General features: G+C 52.7%; 1 protein-coding gene across 1 annotated transcript; it reads left to right on the forward strand.

The window, feature by feature from the left end:
- KCNJ5 (potassium inwardly rectifying channel subfamily J member 5) lies at window positions 1-27883 on the forward strand. Its single transcript, XM_079929491.1, has 3 exons — window positions 1-229; window positions 19067-20015; window positions 23510-27883. Exons 1-3 carry the CDS (start codon window positions 158-160, stop codon window positions 23830-23832), a joined length of 1344 nt encoding a protein of 447 aa, XP_079785617.1. The 5' UTR covers window positions 1-157; the 3' UTR covers window positions 23833-27883.

The following is a 27883-nucleotide window of genomic DNA, read 5'->3' on the forward strand; positions in this document are numbered from 1 at the left end:
GGGAGTGACTAGTGGCTGGGACTGGAGGGGCTGGCGAGGGAAGGGACAGAATGGCTTAGAAGCCTCTGCCCACTGGACCCCACGCAGGGAGAGGCTCCCCGCAGAGTCCGAGGCTGCCGTGATGGCTGGGGCTGGAGTATCCCCTCCCGCGCCCTGAATGCTCCTGCCGCCTCGGAGGGGCACCCCAGAAGTTAGCATCAGTGTGACGTGGAAGCTCCGATCTCAACAAGTAAGTTGTCTTCTTTCCTCCTCCGTTTCTCCCCGGCTCACCTTGCTCTGGAAGGCAGGACGGGCGCTCTCAGGGTGCCCACTGCCCGAGCAGCTGGCTTTCCCCCGGCACCTGCCAGTTTGGGAGCCCTGGGGACAGGGAAGGGCTTAGGATGGGTCCAAAGTTCAGCCAGGAAGTCTGAGCTCCCCGAAGCCGGCGCGCTGCCCTGGGCTGCGAGCTTAGGCTCCAGAGGGCTGCGAATGTGGCTTTTCTGCTCTAGAGCAGGGGTCCCGTGGCACAAAACCCGCATCAGGGTGGGCGAGGCCGGGGCAGCGGGGAGGAGGAATCCTGCCCCTGGGCAGCCGCTCTGCCTTCAGGTGTGGGTATGGAGAGCCGGGGAGGGCGGCCAGCCCCTTTAGCCTTAAATCAATCCTCAGCTTAGTCTTGCTTCCTTTTAAGTCTGGCCAAATTGGCAACATGGCCTTGCTGATTCTGCCCTCCTGCCGCCCCGGTCACCTCCTGCGTGCCTCCGTATCTCTTTGTAAACATCTTCCAAACTGTTCAGAAAGGCCGGGGTGGGGGGCAAAGCTCCAAGGGCAGGCTTAGGGAGTAGGGAATGGCACCATTATTCCCGTGCTCCCCGGACCCGCATATCTCCCTGGAGAGCTGTGGTGCCTCCCCTCAACCAGGTCTCTCCTCCTCCCTGGACCGCGGGACGGCCTGCGCGCTGCCGGCTCCTCGGACCAGCTCTGGCCCCGAAGCTCCAGGGTTTGTGCCAAGCATCGGGTCAGACAGGGCCAGCCCAGCACCTGCTCTGAGAGTCCTTTCAAACACCAGCAGACCCCCAGGCACATGAGTGGTTGTTTGGGGTCAAACCATGCCCAGCACTTTGCTCTCTTCTGAGCCTTTTAATGGAGCAGGTATCACCATCCTCGTTCTACAGGTGAGAAAGCGCAGCTGAGCGAGGCTGCGTAACTTGCTGGAGGTCCACAGCTTTCAAGTGAGATTCTCACCTGGGCCTGACTCCCAACCGTGCCTCTTTTTCATCACTAAGCTATGCATCGTAGGGCTTTCTGCTTCCCAAAGTACTTCTCCATGTGGGAGGGAGGCAGTGAAAAGAAGCTAATATTTATGAACCAAATACTGAGCTGGACACGCTCATGTGCGGTAATCTGGACTCCAGTCCTGTGACGCGGAGCTCATCCCACCCACGTTATAGATGAGGTTGAAGCTTGGAGAGCTCTGAGCGCTAGTCAGCAGCCATTAACTTCTAAATGCTTGTCCTCTGGCTTCAAATCCAGATTGTTTCCACTGCCAAACAGCAAGCCTGAAAGGTGTTCTGGCCTTCCCATATCTATACCCTTCCTTAAAACCCAGGTGTAAGTCCCATCAGCTGGCTGACAGAGGCCCTCGGGCTTCCTAAAATCTGGTGGGAGAATCAAGTTGAGCCGTTGATATGGGCGTTAGAGAGAAGGGCCCTTGGCTGGGCTCCGACCTGAGAAGCCTGGTCAGCCTGTGATTTTCAACTATTGATCCTGCCTGACATGCCCTCACTCCAGGTAGAGGAAGGCATGGCCCTCAGGGGAAGTGCCGGGGTGCAGGGCAGGGGTGCTTCGGGGCACTGATACCAGGGAATCGTCACTTATGAACACTTCCTGTGGGACCTGAGGCATTTTATGTAGGAGGAGGAGGAGGTTCTGTTTCTCTTTTCCCATCCAGTGCTTTTCCCACTATTGCTCCCAGTCTCCCCTGACCTCACCTCATCCAGCCCCGCTACACCATCCTGTACCCACACAAGCTGAAACCAAGTGTCACAGAGTAGAGATTTGGAACCTAAGGCAAGAAAAAGACAAGCATTCTTTTACCTTGGAAGGAATATTCTGGGGCATTTATCAAGTGTTTACTACTTCTCAGGCTCCATTCATTCACCGCAAGATTGATAATAAATTGTTACAACAGCATCAATTATTAGAACAGCACTAGGGCCATCGCTGAAAGAGGAAACATCCCATAGAGAAAAGGTCTGTGCTTTCCATGAAATCACGGGGCTCCCAGTTTCCCCAAACCATATTCTAGACTCCGTGTCTAGCTCTCCAACAGGAAGGGCATCACTCAGACACAGACTCTCCCGCAGCCTTCCTTATTTAAGTAGCCTGCCGACAGTAAGCAGAGATGGGTGAACTCCGTGCAGCGAGCAGTGCGGCGGGAGGCAGAGGCAAGGGTGAAATGGGAGGGGAGAGAAGGGTCCGCGCTGCCCGGGGTCAGATCCCAGTGGAACTCCCCGACTTGGCTTCCCCGGAGTCTTCGGGCACATCCTGAGACGGGCAGAGCTCTTCCCTCTATCTCTGGGTCCAGCAGAATCAGTGTGGCCCTGTCACCAGCATCCTTCCCACCCCACAGGCTGCGTAGCAAGGTCCCCCTGGGGCTCTCTGCCGGCACCCTCCTGGGTTTCCCATCCAGGAGACACTAGAGGTGCCCTAGTGGCCCGTGAGGATGCTGACATGAGCGTGAGGCGACAGCAGGGGTGCCACCCTCCCTCCTGTTTGCTCCAAATACGGCCAAGCTCTCGTTGCGTCCTGTGGTCAAAGCCACCAGCAGCGTCCTGTGCATTCACGTACTTGTAAACTGCGTCTATGTCTGTTTTCTGTTTTTAAATCAATTCAGCAACATGGATTTGATCTCCTAGCGTGTGCCAGGAATAATTAATTTTTGAAAACCTTGGAATGTGATCATTCGGGCAGGGAGGGTTATGCTTTCCACTCAGGAGAACGTTAGCAGAAGTTTGCATTTTCTGAGCAATCCTGGCTGAATGTTTATGCTGCCGATGGGAGGATGATGGAGAGAAGGGTGTGGCCCAGGAATCCATTAGGTGGTTGGAAGGAGCCATTTTTAGATTAAATTTCCACTGTGTCTGAGCTACAGACGGGCCACTGGGAGCTGGGGCCCATCGTCAGTTGTCTGTGAGACTGTGGTCAGCCGTGGAGGAATTGCTCTGTTTTTCCTGAAGACAAGGTAAGAAGGATGGGAGAACCAACACAAAGGGCTGTAGGGAGACATTTGAAAAAAAACAACACCACCTGAATGTATTTCTCTAAGAGACCTGTGGAGTGGCCTTCTCTGGAATAATTTTAAACCAGAGGGGACAGCTTCCCCTTCCGGAGCCCTGGCTGCCGAGGGACAGAGTGATGGCCTCTGCCAGTGCAGCCCCGCTTATCTAGCGCCTCCTACCTTGACATTCTGATAAGTGAGCTATTCTAGTCCCCAGAGCCCAGGACGGCAGCTACACTGGCCAACGGCTCTGTTGAGCTAAATGTCAGAGCCAGACCTTTAACGCATGACCCTGGAGATCCTGGCTTGTGCATCCATGCTAAGTTCCATCATCACTCCAGACCAGAGCAGGCTGAGGGGCAGAGGTCAGGGATATCTGACCAGTTTGACAGGTGGCAACGGCACTTCCTGGTCACCAAGGGTCAATCCATATGGTGGCCAGAGAAGCTGGTGGGGACACTGAAAAGGGAAGTGGAAAGGGGGGGTGGTCAGAGATCAGTGGTGACAAGGACAAGCTTTTAGGTTCTCACTCTCATCTCCTGAGACTTGGTTGTTTGGGGCTGTGTCTGCCACCTGCCCCTATGTCCTCTCTTACATTTCAGGCTCCCAGCGTTTAAAGTCAGGTAGGCCCTAGTGCTATCATCCTGTGTTATTTCTTGCTGCTCATAAAAGAAAAGAGGGGAGAAGGCAAGAGTGGAAGCGTGTCATCCAGGGCTGAACCTGTGCCCCACGTCTTGCACTTGGAGTCTGCTTCCCCCCTTCCCCAAGATTGGGCTGTTGAGAACTTGATCCCCAGAGCCTGGCTGGGGGGCCACAAGAGCAGCAGGGACCAGGTGCCACCCCTGCCCCAGGAAGCTGCTGTCCAGCTGGGGTAACAGGTCCATGGGGGCCCAGGTCCAAGGCACCTCACTAGCAAGGCTGTGACAGCCAGTGCTCCTGGGCTATCGCAGACGACCCCACTGGACATCAGGGAACGCAGTCCCGAGTCAGGTTGCCTCAGTCACGTTGGAAAGTGCCCTTCATTGGATGAACTTAAAAAGTCGCTCGATATTCCTTCAAAAATGTGTGTGGAGCTCCTACCACAGGCCAGACCTTGTGCAGGAACTTGTGATACAGGTTGGGTCATGTACACACCCTGTCTGTCCTGCCTGGAGCCTCTCCCAGGACTGACTGGGGGGAGGCAGCCGTGCCACAGCATCGGGGGGCGGGGAGCATGGCCAGAGAGATGCAGGGGCCAAGGAGGTCCCACTGGACCGCAGAAGGCTTTCCAAGGGGCTTGAAAAACCACATGGTCTTGATCACTGTGCCTGGATAGTAAGTTGTGAAACTGAGTAAACTGGCTTCTTCCATCTTATTCTTTTGCAAAATTGTTTTCCCTATTCTAGCTCCTTTGCCTTTCCATATAAATTTCAGAATAATCTTCTCTGTAGCTACAAAAAAATCTTGTGGGAGGCTGATAAGAATGGCATTAAATCTATACATCAGCCTGGGGAGAGCTGGCATCTTTCCTGTGTTGAGCCTTCCCATTCATGAACAGAGTATGTGTCTCCATTTTTTCGATGTTCTTTGCTTTCTTTCATTGGCATTTTGTACTTAACATGGTTCCTTTTGATCTGCCAGGAACTGTGTGACCTTGGGCGAATCACTTATTTCCTCAGACCTTCATTTTACTTTCCGTAAAATGGGTATAATGGCATAGCAAAGGGCAAGTAAGATAGGCTTATTTCCCCTTGACTGATTCTCTTCTCTGTTCTTTCTTTTCTTTCTCCCAACTCACGTTCTGATGCCCTCACTCACTTCTCATTACTGTGTCCTTTCTTTTCATCCTGTGTTGCCTTAAGCGTCTTTCATGCTCAGTCCTTTACTCAGTTCTCTTTGCTTCCTGTTTCTCTTATCCTCACTGCTTCTCCTGGTCACTCAGCCTCCCGTGATGTTCGTCTTCTTCCTCTTTACTGCATCACGTGGAGGCTCCCTTTCCCTTCTTTTCCGTAGAGGTAGTGTGTGACGCCAGGGCCGGTCAGCCTGGGTTCAAGTCCAGACCCACGACACTAGCTTTGGGGCAGTTTACTCACTCTCTTTCTTCATCTATAAACAGGGAAAACAGTACCTATGTCACATCTTTTCTGAAATGATTAAATGAGTCAAGACATATAAATCACTTAAAATACAATCTGGGATGATATTATTACTGTCACGCCCTGAGTCTCTGGTCCTTTCCCACTGGTTCTCTTACCTTCTTGTCACCATGCCATCTTTTCACTTGTATGTAAGTCTGTTTGTATTCACATTATCTTGCTTTCTTGCTACCGTCTCTCTGTGCTACTGTATCTCATATTCTCTGATCGTCATTGATAAATCGGCACCAGCCCAGGAAATCTGTCCCTGGGGCTGTTGAGAGGAAACAAGTGGTTTTTCGTTTTGATTTAATTATTGATCTACTTTATTATTTAATGCAGGCTACATACTCACTGTGCAGGGTTACAGTGAAGAGAATGTATTATAACGATTCTGCTCACTTTCAGAGAGCTGGCCGGCTTAAAAGGGAAAAGTACTGGATGGACAGACATGAATGTGGGGAAAATGTAAAATGAATTAATTTGATTTTCATGCCTTTTATTCGTGATTTTTCATACTTCTCCTGCAGGGGGCTGGGAGGGTGAATCCGGATTGCAGCCAGTAAACCACAGCTGAGTATTAAGACGAATAGATGTAAGGACCCATGAGGGCCTGCAGCAGCCCGCCAAGGAGGGCAACAAACGTTCCATCTTAAGCAAATGGGAACTGAACGCGTTGGGAACTTCAGTCACAACTGCGTTCCACAGATGCATTGCCCAACAATTAGGTGCTTACAAAACGTTAAATTGCTTGACAGGTACATGTGATTAAGCCTTTCAAATCCACAGTCCATACCTCAAATTAAGCCTGATTTTCACCCTTTTAAAAAGTAGTGAATAGGGACTACCCTGGTGGCGCAGTGGTTGAGAGCCCGCCTGCTGATGCAGGGGACACGGGTTCGTGCCCCGGTCCGGGAGGATCCCACATGCCGCGGAGCGGCGGGGCCTGTGAGCCATGGCCGCTGAGCCTGCGCGTCCGGAGCCTGTGCTCCGCAATGGGAGAGGCCACAACAGTGAGAGGCCCGCGTATAGAAAAAAAACATAGTGAATAGGGACTTTCCTGGTGGCACAGTGGATAAGAATCCGCCTGCCAATGTAGGGGGCACTGGTTCGAGCCCTGTTCTGGGGAGATCCCACATGCCGCGGAGCAACTAAGCCCGTGCACCACAACTACTGAGCCTGCGTGCCACAACTACTGAAGCCCGCACACCTAGAGCCTGTGCTCCGCAACAAGAGAAGCCACTGCAATGAGAAGCCTGCCCACCGCAACGAAGAGTAGCCCCCGCTCACCACAACTAGAAAAACCCTGCACGCAGCAATGAAGACCTAAAGCAGCCAAAAATAAATAAATAAATTTATTTAAAAAAAATTAGTGAATATATTTGGATTCACTCAGATATACTCAACTAGATCTTTTAAATACCATCAAAATGATCTTTCTGTCTGTGTTTCCTCCAATGAATTGAACTCCACAAGCAAATACCAGATCTGTCTGCTCTCATTTCAGATGAGAACTCTGTCTTCCTTTAAAAATCCTTCAGTGAAACACCATTTAATCCTTCTCTCTTTTCTTTGTATCTGTATCGCAAACTCCCCATGTTTTTGTGTCTTTAATGACAAAGTAAGCATAAGATTAGTCCACAGCACTTCAAATAAGGTTCATGTTCCTCTCCAGATACCAAAAAAATAACGTAGAAGCTTTTATTCCTTCCTTAGAATTGTGGTGGAGACCCGTCCGAGGATGCAGTCTGAATGAGTGGCCTGGTCTGGGCTGCCCGAGGTCTGAGGGCCCAGGTTCACCCTTTTGGCACTGACCACCCCCTTCTCTGTGCGACCAGGGGTCAAGGCCACCTGCTAGACCTATTGTTAAATCTTCCGGCATTTTTATTACCCAAAACCTCATAGTCTGTGTTTCCATGTCAAGTATCATCGTCGTGGGAGCGATTTAACCAGCATGTGGGTGTCCTTGGACAACTAGCCAACTACAGAGTGGGGCTAAAATCATAGGATTCCCATGAACCAGTCCAAGAGTTATGAATGGGCCCCACAGAGATAGCAATTACCATTATTATTCCATAATAATTCCATATAGTAATGACACTGCTATCATTTCATACCTTCTACCTGCCCTTATCCAGTACCAATGCGGATTAGGGGGCCGAGTGCCTTATACTGGTATCTGGTGGAGTAAAATTTTCCTGATAAAGTAGCAGGTATTTCACTGACACTACGATTCCTGGGAATATTTCCATTTCTTATACAGGAAAGAGACCCAGGGTAGGGATCTATGGAATGATGTGTAGTTCAGGGCAAGGTACGTGGCCAGGAGAGTTGGGATTATAATTCAGGATCAAGATTGCATTCTGTCTAGTGCTCCGGACTTGGATGGACGTCGAGTGGCAGAGTAGGAGAGCGTGGACCCTGTGGTCAGCCCAGTGTCAGTTCAAGCGGGTCCTGCGGCTTCCCAGCCACGTGACCTTCCCTGAGTCTCAGTCTCCTTATCTGTATAATGGACGCATTGAGCTTTCTCCACAGTGTTGCAGAGATGATTAGGTGAGTGAACACACATAAGGTTAATATACATCCGGTTCCGAGGAAAAACACCACACACACACACACACACACACACACACACACACACACACACACATTTCACTTCTAGGGCTATTTAAATAAAATAAGTCAGCATAACCCACTGCAGGAAGTAAATTGAACACATATTTAAAACAAAATGAGTGCAAAGGGCATGGGGGAAGCAGCACACACGGGATAGATGCTCCCTAAAGAGCTGGCTCTGGTCAGGGCATGTCTGAGGCAAACCTAGGGACAGGTGACTTACCTAGGAGTGGCCCGGCCCTGCAGCCACACCCCTACCTTGACTTTGCCCAACAATCCCACCCATGCTGAGGGACCAGATTCAAGGGCTCCCCTGGGAGGGACAGAGGCAGCCTCAGGAAGGAGACCCGGGAGGCCTGAGCAGGTGGGACCGGGGAGTCTATGACAGCTCCCCAGGGAAGGTCATTCTGAGCAGTCGCAGGCAGCACAGGACACTCATCCCCTGAGCCTCCCCCACCTTACACGGCGGCCCCCCTGCAGCAGCCTCAGCAGCTCAGCAGTCAGGATGGTGGCGTACAGGGACATCGCGGTGACCAAGGGTCCCGCCCGGCAAGGCCTGTTCCTCCATCCACGTGGTCCTGGCTCCACGTTCCGCTGAAAGCCCCCCACCCTTCTCCTGATACATGCCCCCCTCATGCCGTCACGGGACTGTTTTATTTAATTTTTATTGGAGTATAATTGATTTACAATGTTGTGTTAGTTTCAGGTGTACAGCACAGTGATTCATTTATACGTACACATATATCCATTCTTTTTTAGATTCTTTTCCCACACAGGTTATTACAGAGTATTGAGTAGCGTTCCCTGTGCTACTACAGTAGGTCCTTACTGGTTATCTATTTTATATATAGCAGTGTGTATATGTTAATCCCAATCTCCTAATTTATCTTTCCCCACCTTTCCCCTTTAGTAACCATAAGTTTGTTTTCTACATCTGTGAGTCTATTTCTGTTTTGTAAATAAGTTCATTTGTACCATTTTTTTACATTCCACGTATAAGCGATGTCATATGATATCTGTTTTCCTTGTCACGGGACAGTTTTGCATCTCAGAGAGAGGGGTGCCAGCGTTCAGTGTGCTGTAGCAGACCTCGGCAGAATCCTCTTTCTTGGGCATTGGTCCGGGGCAGGGCTAAAAGGAGCACACGTGTCCTGAGCCCTTGTGAGCCTGTGACAGCAGGAAGCCTCCTGGGCACGAGCCAGCACCTGGGGGCCACCCCGCTCCTCCCGCTGAGTCCTACAGCCCTCCTGGCTCAGGATCCCCTAATGATGGATAACCAGCCTCCATTACGTCCCAGCCAGGGACAACTTCTGACCTGATCCACCTCCTGGCCTCACAGCCCACCACCCCACCCCGGAGGGGGCGCTCCCTCCACCTTCTCAAAGCATTTATAGTCAGAATCTCTTCCCACTGGGAACCACTTCTGCCATCAGTGAAGTAGAGAATGTAAGGCTTCCCGGAGACCCTGCTTCCTGCAGCATAATTGCAAGGGGTGTGATTGGGAGGAGAAGGCAGGTAGGCAGAGGATGCACGGTGAGAAGAGGGGGGCCACGGCAGTCCTCTGCACGACGGAGGGGTCTGGGGAGGGGGGACAAGGCTATGGGCCGGGGGACGGGGCTGGTTAGGACCACGGTGAGAACTAAGCAGCAGCCCATTCCCTGTCTCTTTGCTATCGTGCGAGTCCTACGTCGGCCTCCTGGCTTCCTCTGTACTGAGGACTGACAGGCTGTGTACATGGCAGACTCATTAGTGCAAACAGGAGGCTCTGAGGAGACTTTATTGGCATGACCACAACCCTTAACACCACGCTCAGCATAACTCAAAGTCCAAGCCAGCATGTCCACGTGGGGAAGGAGCCTCTCTCTGCCTCGGGAGCCCAGGAGTATAAATTGGCAGTTGACAGACCGAATCTGACTCACAGACAGATTTTTTTTGGCTCGCTCGGTGTTTCAGAAATCGTTGAATTAGTTGTCAACATTGAAAAAAAGAAATTTCCTGTTTAAAAGTCTTCATTTCTAGCTTTTCTAGAAAAAGAAAGTGGAAGATGTTGCAGCACCAGCTCCACATTCTTGCATGACAGTAATTAGCTGGAGCTGAGTAACGCTGCCCCCTGTAGCACCACACGTGTACTTTGCTCACCTCAGTCCCCACCACTCCCTATAGTGTCCCCAAGACCCAGAGCAAGTTTTTTGTTTTTGTTTTTTTTTGTGTTTTTTTTTTTGCGGTACACAGGCCTCTCACTGCCGTGGCCTCTCCCGTTGCGGAGCACAGGCTCCAGATGCACAGGTTCAGTGGCCATGGCCCACAGGCCCAGCCACTCCGCAACATGTGGGATCTTCCCGGACCGGGGCACGAACCTGTGGCCCTTGCATCGGCAGGTGGACTCTCAACCACTGCACTACCAGGGAAGCCCCCCCAGAGCAAGTTTTGATTGCATTTACCATGGGTTTGTATAACTGCTTTTCCTAGAATAGGAATTATATCTTTTAAAATCTTTTTCTTTATCAAAAATGTGGAAAAGAAGGTCTGAGAAGTCTCATATTTGAATAAAAATAAGAGAAAGCACATTGTCTGGTCAGTACGCACATGGGGTGTGTCTGTGTTCAGAGAAGCAGCAGCTCTGTTCGCTGACCTCACTCATCTGCCTTTGGAGGCGGCAGAGTTGGGTACCAGCCTCCTGGGTTCTGGTCACTACAGCATGCATGTCCCATTCAGGAGGGACAGGTATTGGATCCACTCCTGGCAGAGGCAGACACACCTGACATGCAGGAAAGTCCAGCCAGAGTCATTCACAGTGACATCAGTGGCCACCGGCTAGTGGTCTCTGCCCTGGGAGAGCCCAGAGCATCCACACAGAGATGCTTCTGGGAGTGAAAGGGGCGCTTGGTGACTTACACCAAGACACCAGGTGTTGACTGGGATATGTGGACACCCTGTCTCCTTGGAGCAACTGGGGACCTGTGTGAGCAAATACTGCTGTGGTGAGAAAAAGTCCAGGAGCAAATGTAAGCACGGCGAGCTTTCAGCTCAGGAGAAAAGCAGGAGGGTGGATGGAGGAGAGGGGGGATGGCCCCAGCTCTACTCTGCAGCCCAGGCAGAACGGGTAGCACAGCGGTAAATCACGAATTGGTTTCCAAGCACGGATCGGAATGGGTCGTCAGCTGCCTCCTGGACCAGGTGTTTTAGAGCTGCACTTAGAGTCAAACATGTCTAGTCCTGCCTCTTAATAACTGAGTGGGCTTAAGCAAGTTACTAAATCCCTCTGCTTTTGTGACCTGTAAATGAGGCTGCTAAGATATCTGAGCACTAAATGAGACAATGCATTAAAAGCACCCAGCACAGCGGTGGCATGTAGTGGGTGTTAAGTACCTGAGCTTTTATGACGGTCCGCTCCTGGGTCTCATGTCAAGAAGGCTCACCTCGAGGGGCTTCCCTGGTGGCGCAGTGGTTGAGAGTCCGTCTGCCGATGCAGGGGACACGGGTTTGTGCTCCGGTCCGGGAGGATCCCACATGCCGCTCCACAACGGGAGAGGCTGCAACAGTGAGAGGCCCGTGTACCGAAAAAAAGAAAAGAAGGCTCACTTCACCCCACCCGCTGGGCATCCTCTTCAGCAAGTCTTTCCTTACTCTTCCTCACCCACGCAGGCCAAGCTGGATCAAGAACTGTGCCGTGGTCCCTCTGTCACTCTCTATTGCACCGTCTGCCTGTGTGTCCCCACCATTCCGTGAGCTCCTTGAGGGCAGAAAATAGAGCAGGGGTCCTCAGTCTCCATCGCCATGAGAGTGGCCAGGGTCGGGCTTCTGGGCTGTGGGATCCGGCCCTCAGCACGGCGTCCAGCCCCCAGCTGACCGGAAGCATCAAGGTCCCTGGGAGCTCCTTGAGAAAACGCAGATTCTGGGAACCCCAGAGCTACTGCATCAGAATCTGCATTTGAACAAGAGCCCTGTGAGTGAATGGAAAGCGCAGGAAAGGGGTGAATGGCCGCTCCACCTCCTCCTACAGCCCCAGGGCGATCATGCACGTTTGCAGGGGATGTGCAGTGAGGGTCACCGGCTCACTGACTGAATGAGTGAATCTCGTGTGCCACGGTTTCCAGTGTGCTTTCACACGTGTGGTGTCACCCAGATACTTTTCGAACTTGGGTTCAAGAAGTAAAACCACAAAACATCCAGGAAATGGAGAACAGACTCCCACCTAAGTTGATCGCTGCAAATAGCTGCAAAATGATGAGGTTTTTAAACAAAATATCTGCTGGGTTTTTAAAGATGTATTACTTCTGACTCTTGGCCATTAAACCTCAGAATGCACTACAAAGAGCTCTGTTTTCATTTTCAAGGTTAGTAATCGCGAAAGCTGGGAAGCGAGGGCTGGGAGGAGCCAGCCCATCGTGCGGTGTGCGCCCGGGCTCTAGGGGCTGGAGTCGCTGGCCGATTTCTCCTGGTTGAAGAGGGATTTGCTCCGCCAGCAGTTTCCGGGCCTGTCCCGCCCATGCTGGGCCAGCCTCTGGGTCTCCCGTGTCCATGGGCCCTGGCCTCTCTCTCTGCTGTTTCTACACCAGGCTCCAGGTGGGTGGCCCGTGGGCTGAGGCCAGGCGCCTGCTGCTTCTTCCTGGGCCTCTGAACTGTCCGGGGACCACAAGGCAGGAAGGAGGCCGGAGCTGCCCTTTCCAAGCCCAGTGGGGGTACTTGGCCCGAGACAGGTGGCTGGGAGAAGAGGGGTCATGGTCACAGAAAGACAGGCTGGTGACCCCGATTCCATGCTCAGGCCACTGCGCTCAGGGGTCCCGTGTCCCCCCAGCCCCGGTGCCTCCCCTCCGCCTCTTCCCATGCTCCTGTGTGGAGAAGGCAGGTCACAAGCAAGAGAAACGCCCTGATCTGAGCACCGGAACCGTCTCTGCCTCGGTGTGAAAAGAACCAAAAGTGAAGGTACTTAAAAAGTTCTTCAGGCACGGCTTCTGGGGAAAGAGAGTGAGGGGTTCCCCACCAGGACCCCACAGAGCCCAGAGCCATCTAAGACCTCTTCCTCTCCAAGCCACAAGCGCCAATCTGGTGCAGCCGCTATGGAATCTAGACACTGCGTTGGGTCTTAGCTCCCAGCAGAGGCTGTGTGACTCTGGGCGTGTTATTTAAGCTCTCTCCTAGCTCCCGCCTTTGCAAGATGAAGACGATGCCCTCCTCGCAGGAGTGAATGAAATGAAGCCACATGGCAGCACGAAGCTGGTGCGGCAGGCACAGGGCCCTGGTGGTCCTCCTGCCTCGTCCTTAATGCTTGAAGCTCTCCTGCCCCCCCCAACTCCCACCCCCACCCCTAGACAGAGGATAACAGAGCTACCACTTAGAAGAGCTCCCACCAGCCACGCACTGCGCACACACCTTTCATTTCATCATCGCAGCAACCCTCTCTGCGGCACTCTTATTGTTCCCATTTTACAGATAAAGTAACTGAGGCTTACAGAGAAGTCACTTCCCCGGAAGTCCCTCAGCTCAAGGTAAAGTAGGAAGCTGGGCAATCTGGTGCCTAACTCGTCATTACCTGGTTTCCTCTTCTGTCGTGTTTTAGTTGTTTATTTCTGCCGTCACATCTGACCACAGACTTACTGGTTTAAAACGCCATTGGTCGGCTCACGGTTCTGAAGGTCAGAAGTCCAGACGCCACATGATCACGTTCTCCACCCAGAGTCTCACGAGGCCAAAACCCAGGTGTCAGCAGCTGCACGGCATCTGGTGCTCAGGCCCTCCTCCGGCTCCTGTGTTAGTGGCAGAATCTCGTTCTTTGCGGCTGTAGGACTGAGGTCCTTGTTCCCCTGCTGGCTGTCAATGAGGGGCTGCTCTTGGCTCCTGAGGGCCACCCACATTCCTCGTGGCAATGCTCCTCTGTCTTGAAAGCCAGCAAAGGAAACGCCTGTCTCGTCAAATTCCTCTCATGCCTCCAGTGTCCTGCTTCAGGAAAAGCCCAGTCTTTTTAAGGGCTTCTCTGACTAGGTCTGGCTCACCCCCAAACGATCTGCCTTGCTTAGAGTCAACTGGGCTAGCACAAAACCCAGACACGGGAGTGAGAACCCCATCCCCACGTCCGGGGATGTACAGGGAGTGTATGGGGGCAGGAATCATGGGGGCCTCTCAGAATTCTTCCTACTCTCAGGACTTCCCTGGTGGTCCAGTGGTTAAGAATTCGCCCTCCAATGCAGGGGACACAGGTTCAATCCCTGGTCGGGGAACTAAGATCCCACCTGCCACTGGGCAACCAAGCCCATTCACTCTAGAGCCCACCCACTGCAACTAGAGAGAAGCCCAAGTGCCACAACGAAGAGCGTGCGTGCCGTAACTAAGACCCAATGCAGCCAAATAAATATTTTTTAAAAAAAGATGTAGGTAAGATTTAAAAAAACAAAAAACAAAAGAATTCTTCCTACTCTCATGTGCCCTCTCTGTTCCAAGTACATACTCTACTGGTAAGACCTTTTATACTTCCTGCTCACCCTGAGGGTCTTTGAGGACATTGGAGCAACTTATTCATCAACCAGTTTGGAGTCTTTTCATATTTAACAAGCAGTACAGCCGTATAGACTCATATAGAACAGTAGACAAGTATCTCAGTCTGAGAACTGGGTATATTCCCTCCATAACTCTTCCTCCAGTCTCACACCAAATCCCAAATCTCAGGGAGCTCAGACTTTGATCCAGTGTATCTAAGAGAGAAAGGAGGGAATTGCTAAGGGCGCCTGCTATGCCCACTTCACAGTAGGGGAACTGAGTCTGAGACAAGACTCCCAGGCCAGTGCTGTCTTCAGGAAGCCCTGCTGGCCCCCGAGTTCAGTTTCTATCAAACTGCTGCGTCCATGACTTTCTAAAATACCCCCATGACACAGAGTTTTCTTCACTGGGGACGTGAGAGGAGTTCTGGGAATTCTTAATGCAGAGGTGCATTTAAATGGGTGTCAGGTTCACTCATGCATTATCTAAAATACAACGGCCTCTGACTGTGCCTCTTTTGATTCTTTCTCCACTTGTGTTTTTATATCAAAGAGATTCAAGCACTTTGCTGGACTTGAAGCTCTGTCTTTCCCAAGAGCTTTCATCGTGTCTCAGCACAGCTTTCCATTCAGGGACGCGGGAGAGAATGAAAGATGAAGATGAAGATGTGAGCTTGCTGAGACTGAATGGGATTTGCTCAAGTCAGGCCTCTTCCTGGCTCTGCAGAGAGCAGTGCCCACACGCAGCTGGCCACGGCCAGGCCAACACTTTCTCCCTGCCTCTGTCTCCACAGACCCCTGGGTTCAAAGCGGCAATGCTAGGATACAAACTCTACAAGGCCTGGGTCTGCATTCATCGTACTGCTTTCTCACCAGCTCTTAGCACGCGAGTTGAACTATTAATAGTTCGTCAATTAGTGTTTGCTCAGTGAATGCATAAATTAATAGAATGGATCTTGGAAACCTGATGAAAGAATCTTCATTGTCTGTGAAAACCCTTTGACTTGTTGGGCCACAGCACTGGAAACCAAGATTTCTAGGGTGGGCAATTTGCTTACGCTTAGAAGGAATCCAGGTAGTCAAGGGACCCTGCCTGATACCTGCCCTGCACACTGCAGATTTAAATACTTGCCTTAGAGGCTCCCGGCCTCTGTCTTCTTTAAAATGGTGTTATTGGGAAATTGCATTAAATTTCAATTCAAGGAGAGTTTGTAACTATTCACATTTATACTTATACTTACGTTTATTTTCATATATTCTTTCCCTGGGTCCCCGTAATGGCCTCCAGGACTGGAGGGTGGAGAATGTTATCCGAGGTTTGTAGCAGATCAGACTGAAGCAAAGAAAGTTAAGACTTTTACTTTGGATCACAGAGCGGGTGTGTTGGAAGCTGAGCTAGAATCCAGATCTCACCCTGGGTTGAATGAGTAAGAACTCCCGCAGAGGATCCGAGCTCACGTGGAGAACGGGTGCCAATATCAGATCAGAAGCCAACCTCTTTTCCTGTCTGCTGGACACAAAACGTTTTCAGATCTGGGCTGAGGTGTCCCAGAAAGGCTTTTTCTGTTTCCATCACAGAACAAGGCCTTCTCCTGCAAGCACGTATGAAAGTATGCTGAGAAGTGAAGAAGGAAGCGGAACAGAAAATCAGAAAGCTCCTTTCCTGAAAGAGCTGAGGGCAGCTGCTGTGTTTTCCAGGCGCTCTAGCCGGTGACTCATTCTTGCCAGTCACGGGCAGCACTCCTCACGGACCCCCATCTGCGTTCCAGCAGCTGGGGTCCCCAGGAGCACCCAGAGCCTCAGGATCGGCAGCCTTTCTCCCCATTTCTGGGCACTCTCTGGTCGAGTGTTCAGTACACGGTCTCCTGGCTAAGGGGCGGAGCAAAATCGTGCTTGGGATTCTGCAAAGCAGCAGCAAGTATGCCCTCCTAGCTCCAGTTACCTTTGCAACTACCGTGCGAGGGAGACAAGGAGCAGGTGGCCTCTGCAGAATGGGAATGGCCAGTGGACGGCTGAGACGAGCAGCACTTCCTACGACCCTTCAATATGATATTTTAAAGGTTACCCTGGAATTGCTGCAGCCATTTAGGCAGCAGAGGAAATGTCTGCCTCTCTGTGATGGGTGAGATCTCCCTCACTCAGTCAATCAGGCAGTTGGCTCGTGGTTTATAGAACATTCCTCTAGGTTGTGCTATCAGGGACACAGTTTCCTGGGCAGGGGCGTAACTGTGAAGTCAAGAACTTGCTTAAAAGGTGAAGAAGGGCTGAATGATAGTATCCCCAGGATCAGAAGCTCCTAGAACCTTCTGGAAGGAGCAGCTCACCAGTCTCAGTCTGCTCCTTGGAACCTCAAGGTCTGCAGGCCACTGGGTGTTGGGGGCTGTGAACCCCCTGGGCTGGAGTCAGACAGACCTAGATCCCAAACCTAAGTCAGCCACTTACCACCTGAGCTTCATTTTCCTCGTCTGAAAATGGAGTGATGATAACAGTACTGGTGTAAGAGCTCTGTTGTGAGGATTAAATGAGCCCATATGATATTAGTGTCTTAGCGAGGTGCCTGGGCAGACACTGAAGCTATTGCTGTTGCAATCTCACGGTCCTGCCCAGCCTCTTCAGGGTCGTGGGAGCATTTTAAATGACTGTGGGCACAATATCAGAAAAACAGTAGACTGAGTACTACAGGATCCTGGGTGTTTAAAGTGCAGCATATACTCCAGAAATATCTTATAGCCCTTTTGAAAACCTTGGGGCATTAACATCCCGCCCATCTCAATTTCTTAGAGGGCAGGGAATTACTGTACCAGAATTTTCAATGGTGGGTCCACACAGCAATTTTTCATGTTCGTAAGCGTTCAAACGGCCACAGACCTTCGGCTCAGACCGTAGGAGTGACCGCAAGGTGAATCAGACACGTGTTGCCTTTTCCTTTCTGTCTGCTGCTAAGATCTCAGATAAAAAGACAGAAGACAGGGAGGGATAAAGGAAACAGCATAGACTTTGGGCCTGACCAGCGAGAACCCAGATATCAGCTCTTCCACCTGAATGTCACTTATCCTCTTTGGGACTCATTTCTTATTTATTCATCCATTTATTCAATAGTAATTTTTGAGTACATAGTTTGTGCCAGGCTCTGCTGTGGGTACTTGGGATGTATCAGGGAACAAAACAGACCCCAAATTGAGACGGGGGGTGGGGGCCTTACATTCTAAAGGAGGAAGAGAGACTGTTGGAAATAAGCCTGATGCCTGAGCAAACAGTGCAGTGTTTCTATAACGGAGATTACAATCTCTCACTCCCACCGGTTGTTGTGGTGATAACAAGTGACTGTCCATGTATCAGGCATGGAATACAGTAGCCATTTAATAAAGTGTTGCAATTACTATTTTTTAAATTGCTCCCAGATTTCTTTAAACCCTTCAGACACTAAATGTGGAGTTTGCACCCGGAATGTGTTCGTTTATTCATTCAACAAACAACTATTGAGCTTCCATTATATGCTAGAACCTGTACTAGGCACCAGGGATATAAGTGAATAATATAAGAAAACATGGTCCCTGCCTTGAGCATCTCCCAGGCTGCTGCTGGTCCACATCTATTGGTCCATTGTACACTAGAGGAGAGGCCTTTGAGGGCACAAAGGCAGAGTGACCTTGAAGTTCAGGGTTTCTGAATCAGAATGGTCCACCTCACTGATGATTTTTTTTTTATTGACATATAGTTGATTTACAATGTTGTGTTAATTTCTTCTGTACATCAAAGTGACTCAGTTATACATATATATATATTCTTTTTCATATTCTTTTCCATTATGGTTTATCATAGGATATTGAAGATAGTTCCCTGTGCTGTACAGTAGCACCTTGTTCTTTATCCATTCTGCATATGATAGTTTGCGTCTACTAACCCCAAACTCCCATTCCTTCCCTCCCCCCAACCCCTGCTCCCCGTTGGCAACCACAAATCTGTTCTCTATATTTTGAGTCTGTTTTTGTTTGGTAGATATGTTCATTTGTGTTGTATTTTAGATTCCACATACAAGTGATACCATATGGTATTTGTCTTTCTCTTTCTGACTTACTCCCCTTAGTATGATAATCTCTAGGTCCAACCATGTTGCTGCAAATGACATTATTTCATTCTTTTTGATGGTTGAGTAGTATTCCATTGTATATATAGACCACATCTTCTTTATTCATTCATTTGTTGACAGACATTTAGGTTGCTTCCATGTCCTGGCTATTGTAAATAGTGCTGCAATGAACATTGGGGGTACATGTATCTTTTCGAATTAGAGTTTTCTGCAGATATATGCCCAGGAGTGGGATTGCTGGGTCATCTGGTAGCTCTAGTTTTAGTTTTTTGAGGAACCTCCACACTGTTCTCCACAGTGGCTGCACCAACTTACATTCCCACCAACAGTGTAGGAGGGTTCCCTTTCCTCCACACCCTCTCCAGCATTTGTTATTCGTAGACTTTTTAATGATGGCCGTTCTGACTGCTGTGAGGTGGTACCTCATAGTTTGATTTGCATTTCTCTAATAATTAACTGATGTCGAGCATCTTTTCTTGTGCCTATTGGCCTTCTGATGATGTCTTCTTTAATTCAGCATACCCCAGCTATGGCTGGCGATTCTAGGAATGCCATGAACCAGGATATGGAGATTGGGGTCACTCCCAGGGACCCTAAGAAGGTTCCCAAGCAGGCCCGCGATTATATCCCCATTGCCACCGACCGCACGCGCCTGCTGGCGGAGGGCAAGAAGCCCCGGCAGCGCTACATGGAGAAGAGTGGCAAGTGCAACGTCCACCACGGCAACGTCCAGGAGACCTACCGCTACCTGAGCGACCTCTTCACCACCCTCGTGGACCTCAAGTGGCGCTTCAACCTGCTCGTCTTCACCATGGTCTACACCGTCACCTGGCTGTTCTTCGGGTTCATCTGGTGGCTCATTGCTTACATCCGGGGCGACCTGGATCACATCGGGGACCGGGAGTGGATCCCCTGTGTCGAAAACCTCAGTGGCTTCGTGTCTGCCTTCCTGTTCTCCATAGAGACCGAGACCACCATCGGGTACGGCTTCCGGGTGATCACGGAGAAGTGTCCGGAGGGCATCATCCTCCTTCTGGTCCAGGCCATCCTCGGCTCCATCGTCAACGCCTTCATGGTGGGGTGCATGTTCGTCAAGATCAGCCAGCCCAAGAAGAGAGCCGAGACCCTCATGTTCTCCAGCAACGCCGTCATCTCCCTGCGGGACGAGAAGCTCTGCCTCATGTTCAGGGTGGGCGACCTTCGCAACTCGCACATCGTGGAGGCCTCCATCCGCGCCAAGCTCATCAAGTCCCGGCAGACCAAGGAGGGGGAGTTCATCCCGCTGAACCAGACCGACATCAACGTGGGCTTCGACACGGGGGACGACCGCCTCTTCCTGGTGTCCCCGCTCATCATCTCTCACGAGATCAACGAGAAGAGCCCTTTCTGGGAGATGTCGCGGGCCCAGTTGAATCAGGAGGAGTTTGAAATCGTGGTCATCCTGGAAGGGATGGTGGAGGCAACAGGTGAGCCGCTTTCTCCTCCTCGGCCCCTCCCCTCAGGCCACTGCCAGGACTCCAGAAGGTGGAGTCTCCAGACGGCAGCTGAACCGCCCGACCCCTGCATGGTGATCTGGGGGGTACCGTTCCTCAAGATGGAAGGATGAGAGCAGCTAAGGTGTACAGAGCCCGCCCAACGTCTGGGCCCATTCTAGACTCTAAACTCGCAGCAGCTCAGTGAGTGAGATAGTTTTCCTTCAGTTGTAGATATGGAAACAGAGACACAGGCAAATTATTTACCCAGGAGCAAGGGCTCCTAAGTCATGGAGCCAGGATGCAGGTCAAAGCCAGGTGACCCAAACCCAGCACTGGTTTCCAACAGGCTACACCTAACTGCTATCGTGGAGGTGGTGTCACCCAAAGAGACTTCTGTGAGCGAATAACTTTGGGAAACTCCCGGTTAAACAAAGGTGAACCGGCTTCTTACTGTAGGACTTGGCATTGTCTTTTTACGTGTGAATCACCTCGTGGGGAGAGGACAGGGTGCGGCATTTCCCAAACCCAAGGTTCCCAAAGTCACAGAATCCTCTTTTGGGAGAGACACCTATGGGCCCCTGTGGGCGCCTGTGGAGCAGGCCGCCCCTCATCTTCCCTGTGGAAAGGGCTCCATGAACACGAGGTGTGCAGAAAACAGTGCGTCGCGCGCACATGTGTCCGGCCAGCCCCTCCCTGCCCAGCGACTGACTCACGGGCAGCCGAGCGCTTCCCAAGGCCGAGCTCCGTGTGGGGCTCGGTGAGCCCAAGGCCTGGGGGACCCCGTGTCCCCACTGTATTCCCTGGGCCGAGGAGCCCCCGTTAACCTTGCACCCACCTCTGCTTCCTCCCCTTCTCTTGCCCCCTTCTCTCTGCTCACGAAGGGGTCTGACCCTAAGGATGACTTGCAGAAATCTCCCCCGGGCTCGGGATATGCATAGTTTCCTACTCGGGCAACAGCACTGGAGGGCTGGCTTTAAGCTCCTGTTAAAGATGCGGTGGGAGCTCTCTGCAGACAGGAAGGGCTCATGCTCAGGTCTGTGACTACAGCTTGTCTGCCACACCACACTCTCCCCCAAAACGCTGGGGGCCTGGCACACAGGTGGCCCAACAAGCCCTCCTGGCCTCCTGAGAAGCTGGGTGCTGGGTGGGAGACTCGGACCGGGCAGCCACAGACCCTCCCGATCGGAGCCAGTGGAACCGGCTGGGGTGCGAACTGGCTCCAGAGGCCTGGACGGACGGGGCTGCTCGGCCATCTGCCGGGGGCCGAGCCTCGCCACGTGGCATATGGTGGCAGCCGAGGGAGCCCTTGGGGCCAGGACAACTGGGATGCAGGGAGCCTCCTCCCACAGGGCCAGGGGCTCGTGGGTCACCCTGACCTTGGTGCCGGGCTCGGATCAGAACGTGGGCTGAGATTCTGGGAAAAGAGCTCCACTTGGAGGCCACAAAGGAGGGGTCAGGTCAGAGACGCGGGGACAAACAGGAAAGCGGTGCCTAAGCACGGCCCCTCATGCCCCAGCCCCGCCCTCACTGCCACCTGCTGGCCTCTCCCTCACGATGCCTCAAAGTCAGGTCCTGAGGTTGGCCTGCCCCGTCTGGCTGACCTCCTCTGACCGCATGTCCTGGGTGACCCTGGGTCTGCGGGGAGACAAGAGAAGGAGACCACCCACCCACACTGGCTCTGATCTCAGCATCTCTAAGAGCTTGGTTGCCACGCCTAGGGAGCCAAGGACGGGCTGTGATTCGGGCCGAGGTCTGACCAGCGCAGCTCTGTGCAGCCTGCCTGTGAGTCTGGGCAGATTGCTCAACTTGTCAGCAAGAAGAGGCTAATAAACTTCACAGGCTCACTGGGGGCTAAGTGCTGAAACGGAGCAGCATGTGGGAAGCGCAGTGCCTGGCACCCAGAGGGGTTTCTGTCCTTTCCAAGTGCATTGGAACACGGATGCCAGATACACAAGTAGGCTTCCAGCCATGGGCCAGCCCCCTCCCAAGCGATGGGACAGAAGAAGGGCAGAAAGACCCCAAGAGGGTTGGCCCAAAGCTTCCATGGAGGTCCTGTCCTGCTGTTTTCCCTGAGGCCCCAGAGACACCTGGCCTGTGTCTAGGCTGGTCAGTGCCCAGCTTGGGTCTCTGCACCTCTGCTGAGCTGGGGGGCTTGGCCAAGGACCGAGGGGAGAGGCCTGGTGCAGACAGCACCCTGAGAGCAGAGAACAGGCTGCGAGCCGCAGCTTGTGGGGTACACTGGAGCTGCCCAGCACCGGAGCACCGAGTGGGGAGCAGCCTCTGCGCTGGGTCTGGTGTGTATGAGACTCCTGCCAGAGAACGTCCAAATTGGGGGGCTGGAGTAGGTGTCTCCTTCAGTCCCTGAAGAGCACAAGCTAGGACCTTCCTTGGCCGAAAGATTAAATATCAGAGAGCTGCTTCCCCATGACCCTGAGCTCAAAGGCATCCTCATCCATAAACAAAGCTGCCCTCTCTGGAGAGAAACAGCACCTAAAAATAACACAGGCATGCCAAGGCTGAGCGGACAGGGAATGGAGACATCGGAGCCTGCTCCAATCAAGGAGCCATGCTGTGAGCTTGTGTGTGTGTGTGTACGCACATGTAGGCTTCTGCCCATGTGTATCCACCCAAAACAACCCCTGGGTGTTCTAAGTGCCTGTCAGTTTCTCTGGGTTCAGCCACGCTGAACTTATCTTTGTTCAAACCCTTTTCCTGCCTCTTTTCTTGTCTCACTCTTCTAGAACTTAACTCAGTTTCAGGAACCACGTCCATTTCTGAATTATCCACTCCAATCTCTAGGAACCAACTCCAAAATCTTGCATTGTTAATTTCTAATTGTCTGCCTCCATCACCCCTTGAGCTCCTTCAGGGCAAGGACCGTGTCTTATTCAGCGTTCTATCTGCATCATGCTTAGCACAAAGCAGACGTTCAACAAGTGCCTGATGAATGATTGGATGGATGGAGGGATGGGTGGATGATGGATGGATGGATGGATGGAGGGATGGATGGATGATAGGGTGGAGGGATGGATGGATGGAGGGATGGATGGATAACAGGGTGGACGGATGGATGGATGGATGGATGATAGATGGATGGATGGAGGGATGATAGGGTGGATGGATGGATGGATGGAGGGATGGATGACTGGTGGGTGATTGGATGGATAGGTGAATAGATGGATGGATGGATGGAGGGATGGAAGGATGGAGGGATGATGGATGGATGGATGGAGGGATGGATGGATGATAGGGTGGAGGGATGGAGGGATGGAAGGATGGATGGATGATAGGGTGGAGGGATGGAGGGATGGAGGGAGGGATGGAGGGAGGGATGGAGGGATGGAGGGATGGAGGGATGGAGGGATGGAGGGATGACTGATTGGTGGGTGATGGGATGGACAGGTGAATAGCTGGATGGATGGATGGGTGGATGATGGACGGATAGCTGTGGCCACTCCTAACACACGTGCCTTCTGTTCACCCAGGCATGACTTGCCAAGCACGGAGCTCCTACATGGACACGGAGGTGCTCTGGGGCCACCGATTCACTCCAGTCCTCACCCTGGAAAAGGGCTTCTATGAGGTGGACTACAACACCTTCCACGACACCTATGAAACAAACACGCCCAGCTGCTGTGCCAAGGAGCTGGCAGAAATGAAGCGGGAAGGCCGGCTCCTGCAGTTCCTCCCCAGTCCCCCACTGCCAGCAGGCTGTGCTGGAGCAGAGCTGGACGCAGAGGCTGAGCGGGATGGAGAGGAAGAGCCTGAGGGTCCGAGTGGGTCCCGGGAGACCAGGGGCTCGGTGTGAGGACGGTACTTTCCCCGCGACCTCCCCTCACTAGCTCCTCATGAGCACAGATGCTGCAAGGCTGGGGGTGGAGGGGTGAACCAGCTGAGTGTGCTGGGGGTCAGCCAGGAGCCGTTAGGCTCTGTGGGGAGGAGCAGTAACCCAGTCCTGGCACCTCCTAGCTCTTGCCTGGGTCCCCGTGGCAGTGCTGCTTCTTCTCCCCTGGCCTCTGTCACACTGGCTAAGGGCCAGGCCAGGAGGGGTTGCCCCACAGTGAAACACACAGGTGGCCTCTGTCCTCACACCCCTCTCTCTGCCAACTGGCCCAGATCACCTTTCTCTTTGGGTTTCACACACCCACTGGCAGAACCCCTCCAGGGATGACACCTAGAGAGGGCTGTCACGCCCTTCCCCTCATTCTGATCACCCTGGGGCTTGTGGATTCAGGGCGGGGAGATTCTGCCTGCCCGGAAGCTCAAAACCCGGGTCCTCGGGGGAGCTCACAGACTTCCGGGTTAAGGTTGATCCAAGTCTTGCAGCAGTTCCTTGCAAATCTGTGACCAGTGACCACTTAGTGAGCTACAGAGTACAAGGCCCTTGTGGACGATCCCTGCATTACCTGTGAAGTGTGTGTTCTCCCCTGCTGTGTTCTGTGTGTCTAACGTAGCCTACAGATCACTGCTTTCCTTTGGGTGACATTTAGTCGGGGCCCTGAGCTGCAGAGCACCTCGGGCACGTGCAGCGTCATCGCCGGTCACTTCCTGGCCTTCCCAGCCACACCGTGCCTGCACCGCCCACCAAAGAGAGAACCCCAGCAGCTGGATCTTTGCTGGGACTGTCGGCCCAAGAACCTCAAAGCACTTCTGAGCTTCACTGTGGTTTAACTCACAATCTCAGAAATCCCACGGTGCGATCCAGGGAGAAGGCTGAGGTCAGAGGCCAGGAAGAGCCAGTCGGTGTGAAACAGGGAGGGGGAGGAAAGAAACACAGAGAAAGGCGGGCAACTCGAATTTTACAATCAGCAGCAGCAGCAATTTTCGCTGAGATTGCTGACTTCAATCTCTCTTACCAGGCGATGTATGGACGTGAAGCAATGGGAGAGGTGCCCGCAGAGGCGGCGTCACCTTTGAACCCAGGCTGGCCACCCTCAGCTGGTGCCTAGGCCTGGGCCCTGGGCCTCCCTCCGGCAGGCAGGAGTCTAACACGGCGGCTGGGCCTGGAGAGCAGAGATGATGGCCAGGGGCGGGGGGTGGCGTCACCCTCACCTTGCAGACACGGAGAATCAGGGAGGGGGTCAACGGTAAGAGAGAGTTGAGTGGACGATGGCATGGGACTTCCCTGGCAGTCCATTGGTTAGGACTTGACACTTTCACTGCCAAGGTCAATCCCTGGACAGGGAACTGAGATCCCACAGGCCGTGTGGCACAGCCAAAAAAAAAAAAATGACAATGGCAGAGGTTTTTCCTTTCCAGTCTAGAGGCGCAGGAAGAGGATGGACAGACGGTGCATCTGTCACAGCGATGGGGCACGTCTGGCATGGGTGGAGGCTGACAAGTTTCTCATTATCTGACCTAGACCTGGAGAGAACTGTCAGATGTTCTGGCCACAGAACCAGGGAGGCCTCACCACCACTGCACAGCTCTCAGCTGGCCTTTGAAAATGGAAGCATCTTCCTGCCCCAGACACGAATGTCTTCCCTAGGACTGAGAGCGGGAAGCTACGGCAGAACCAAGGGGCCTGGGTTTGGATCTCAGGCCCAGTTCCCCTGGGGCTGGGCTTTCCAGGTCCTGGGGCTGCAGAGAAGAGAAGCAGGCATCCACACTTGGGGGGAGGGGCACCTTGGTGCTTGGGCCCAGGGGCTGGACCTGGACAGGTGGGCGCCGGAAATCAGTGAGCAGTGGGCACCCGACAGAGGCGTGGTGCTGGGTCCTGGCTCCTGGCGTCCTTCTGCGGTGAAGCAGGGCTTGGAGGGAACGGGGAATGAGCTGGAATGCTGCCCTCTGGGGGAAAGGGAACAGGCAGGCTGGCGCACCCCAGTGGGGCACTGCTCACAGTCAGGAATCTAAGGCAGGGAGCCTGTTACCAAGACCGGATGCCCTGGGGCCGGAGGAGCTACAGCTGGAACTGCCAGACTGGAGGGCCGGTCCTCAACTCAGGCCCGCCAGGTCCCAGGCTTGCACTTCAGGACTGTCTCCTCGCCCCTCCCACCCCCAGCAGATCTAAATGCTGCTTTTGTCAAAACCGATCAGTGCCTGCAGGCTTAGAGCCCTCGGTGAGGCAGCTAAGCAAGGACGGGGCAACCACGGGAGAAGCTGGCCTTGCAGCTGGACTGGGTCCTGGGCCTGTTTCACACCTGCCTCCTTAGCATCCCCAGGGGGCCACATGAGCCACTGTCCTGTTCCCTAGCTCGGCAGTAGCCTCCAGGAACCTGGGCCACAGCACGTCCGTCAGCCAACTACAGACGCTGTGGAGGCCACAGAAGAGGAAGAGAAGAGCACAATCCTATTCCAAAGCCCTCTGATGGGCCAGAGCTCACTCTGCTGGGATGAAGCAGGTAGTAAGCCCAGTGTACACATTAGCTGCTCTGTCTCAAGAAAATTCAAACGCAAGACGACTGCCCTTTTTATCCCAAGGCAAGCCTTTCTTGATGACCAATTGATCTAACTAAAGTTTTGAAACATTCTCCAAATCATTTTCTGGAAGTTCTTGTATAAACATGGACTCACTCAATGTAAAGTGTGACGAAGGTCAGAACCTCAGTGGAGATCACTTTAAAAACATTGCGTCGGCCCACAAGCCACCTGTGGGTCCCAGCCCTTAGCTGCACGGCTCTGAGATCACCCATCGCCTCTGATGGGCCACAGAGAGGTGAGCCAGGCTGTAAGGGGGGGCTTCCCACAGGCCTCAGCACCTCCTAAATCCCCAAGAATGTTCTCATGGGTCAGACCCTAAAAGCCTTGGGAGCTAACTTCCTGCCTCAGCTTCCATGTCCTTCCTATCTGGAGCCGTTCCCTGTAAGGGAGAAGCCCCCAGGAGCTCAGAAGAAGGTAAGTCCCCCCTAGTCATCCTCTCGCCATCAGTCTGACACCTGCTAGGTCTCCACAGCCTTGCCCAAAGGCCCCTGGTCCTGGGCCAGGTTGAATGGGTTTTGCCCGTGACTCTCCCCTCCAGGTGCCACCCTTGCTGTGCAGTCAGCCCACTTTCTGTCATTTCCTCATGCTGCTTGAGGCCCTGGCCGGAGCAGCTGGCCTTGACGGAGGGGAAGGAGCCCTTGTCCGTCTGCAGGAGCCCTCCTGCTTGTGATCGGTAACAGCCGGCACCTTCTGCAACATGCTGGTCCCACGCCTGCCTTCCAGTATGCCTCAGCCCTGTGTCTCCCGCGAGCTGAGAGCCACAGAAACTCGAAGTTTTTGTACGGAAGTTGCCAGAAACTAAAACGAACCCCCCCACACCAAAAGTTGCCTGTTGTTGTCTAAGAATATGCCCTGAACACGTCTCTGTGCAAACACCATTTACTGTGCACCTACTACGTGCCCAGCGATGGGTTAGGCCCTTGCCCGGAAGATGCCACTGATTTCTCAAAACACTGCAGAGAAGCTCTTGGGAACCCCTTGCTACCAAAGGGATAACTGAGGTTCAGCAAGGTTAGTTTGCTCAAGGCCACAAGTAATCAGAGGAGGCAGGGCCTCTGGGTCCAACAGAGTCTCCCAAACAAACACAGATGTGCCGTCATCCTACATAACGCCCGCCCCCAGGGCAGCCCCTGAGCTCCGCCGCAGAGGTAAGACCGCCCACCTCTTCCGGAGGCCCCTGTGTCCTGCTGTGGACTGTCAGCTTCCAGCCCCCAGCAATGTTCTCCTGTGGCAGGATAATTGGGAAACACCTCTTTTCTGATCCTGAGAGAATTAATGAGCTGTGAAAAGAGATTAGATGGGTAGTCATCACTTTGAGGAAGAAGCCACTTATTCTGCTCAACTTGGTTTTTGCTAATGACATCCTCTTAAACTCCTGTGTCAAATCCCTTCTGCCCAGTGTAGGATTCGTCAGTCTTCTTATTAAAAAGAACACCATT

Source organism: Stenella coeruleoalba (genome assembly GCF_951394435.1).
Source record: "Stenella coeruleoalba genome assembly, chromosome: 8".
NCBI lineage: Eukaryota > Metazoa > Chordata > Mammalia > Artiodactyla > Delphinidae > Stenella > Stenella coeruleoalba.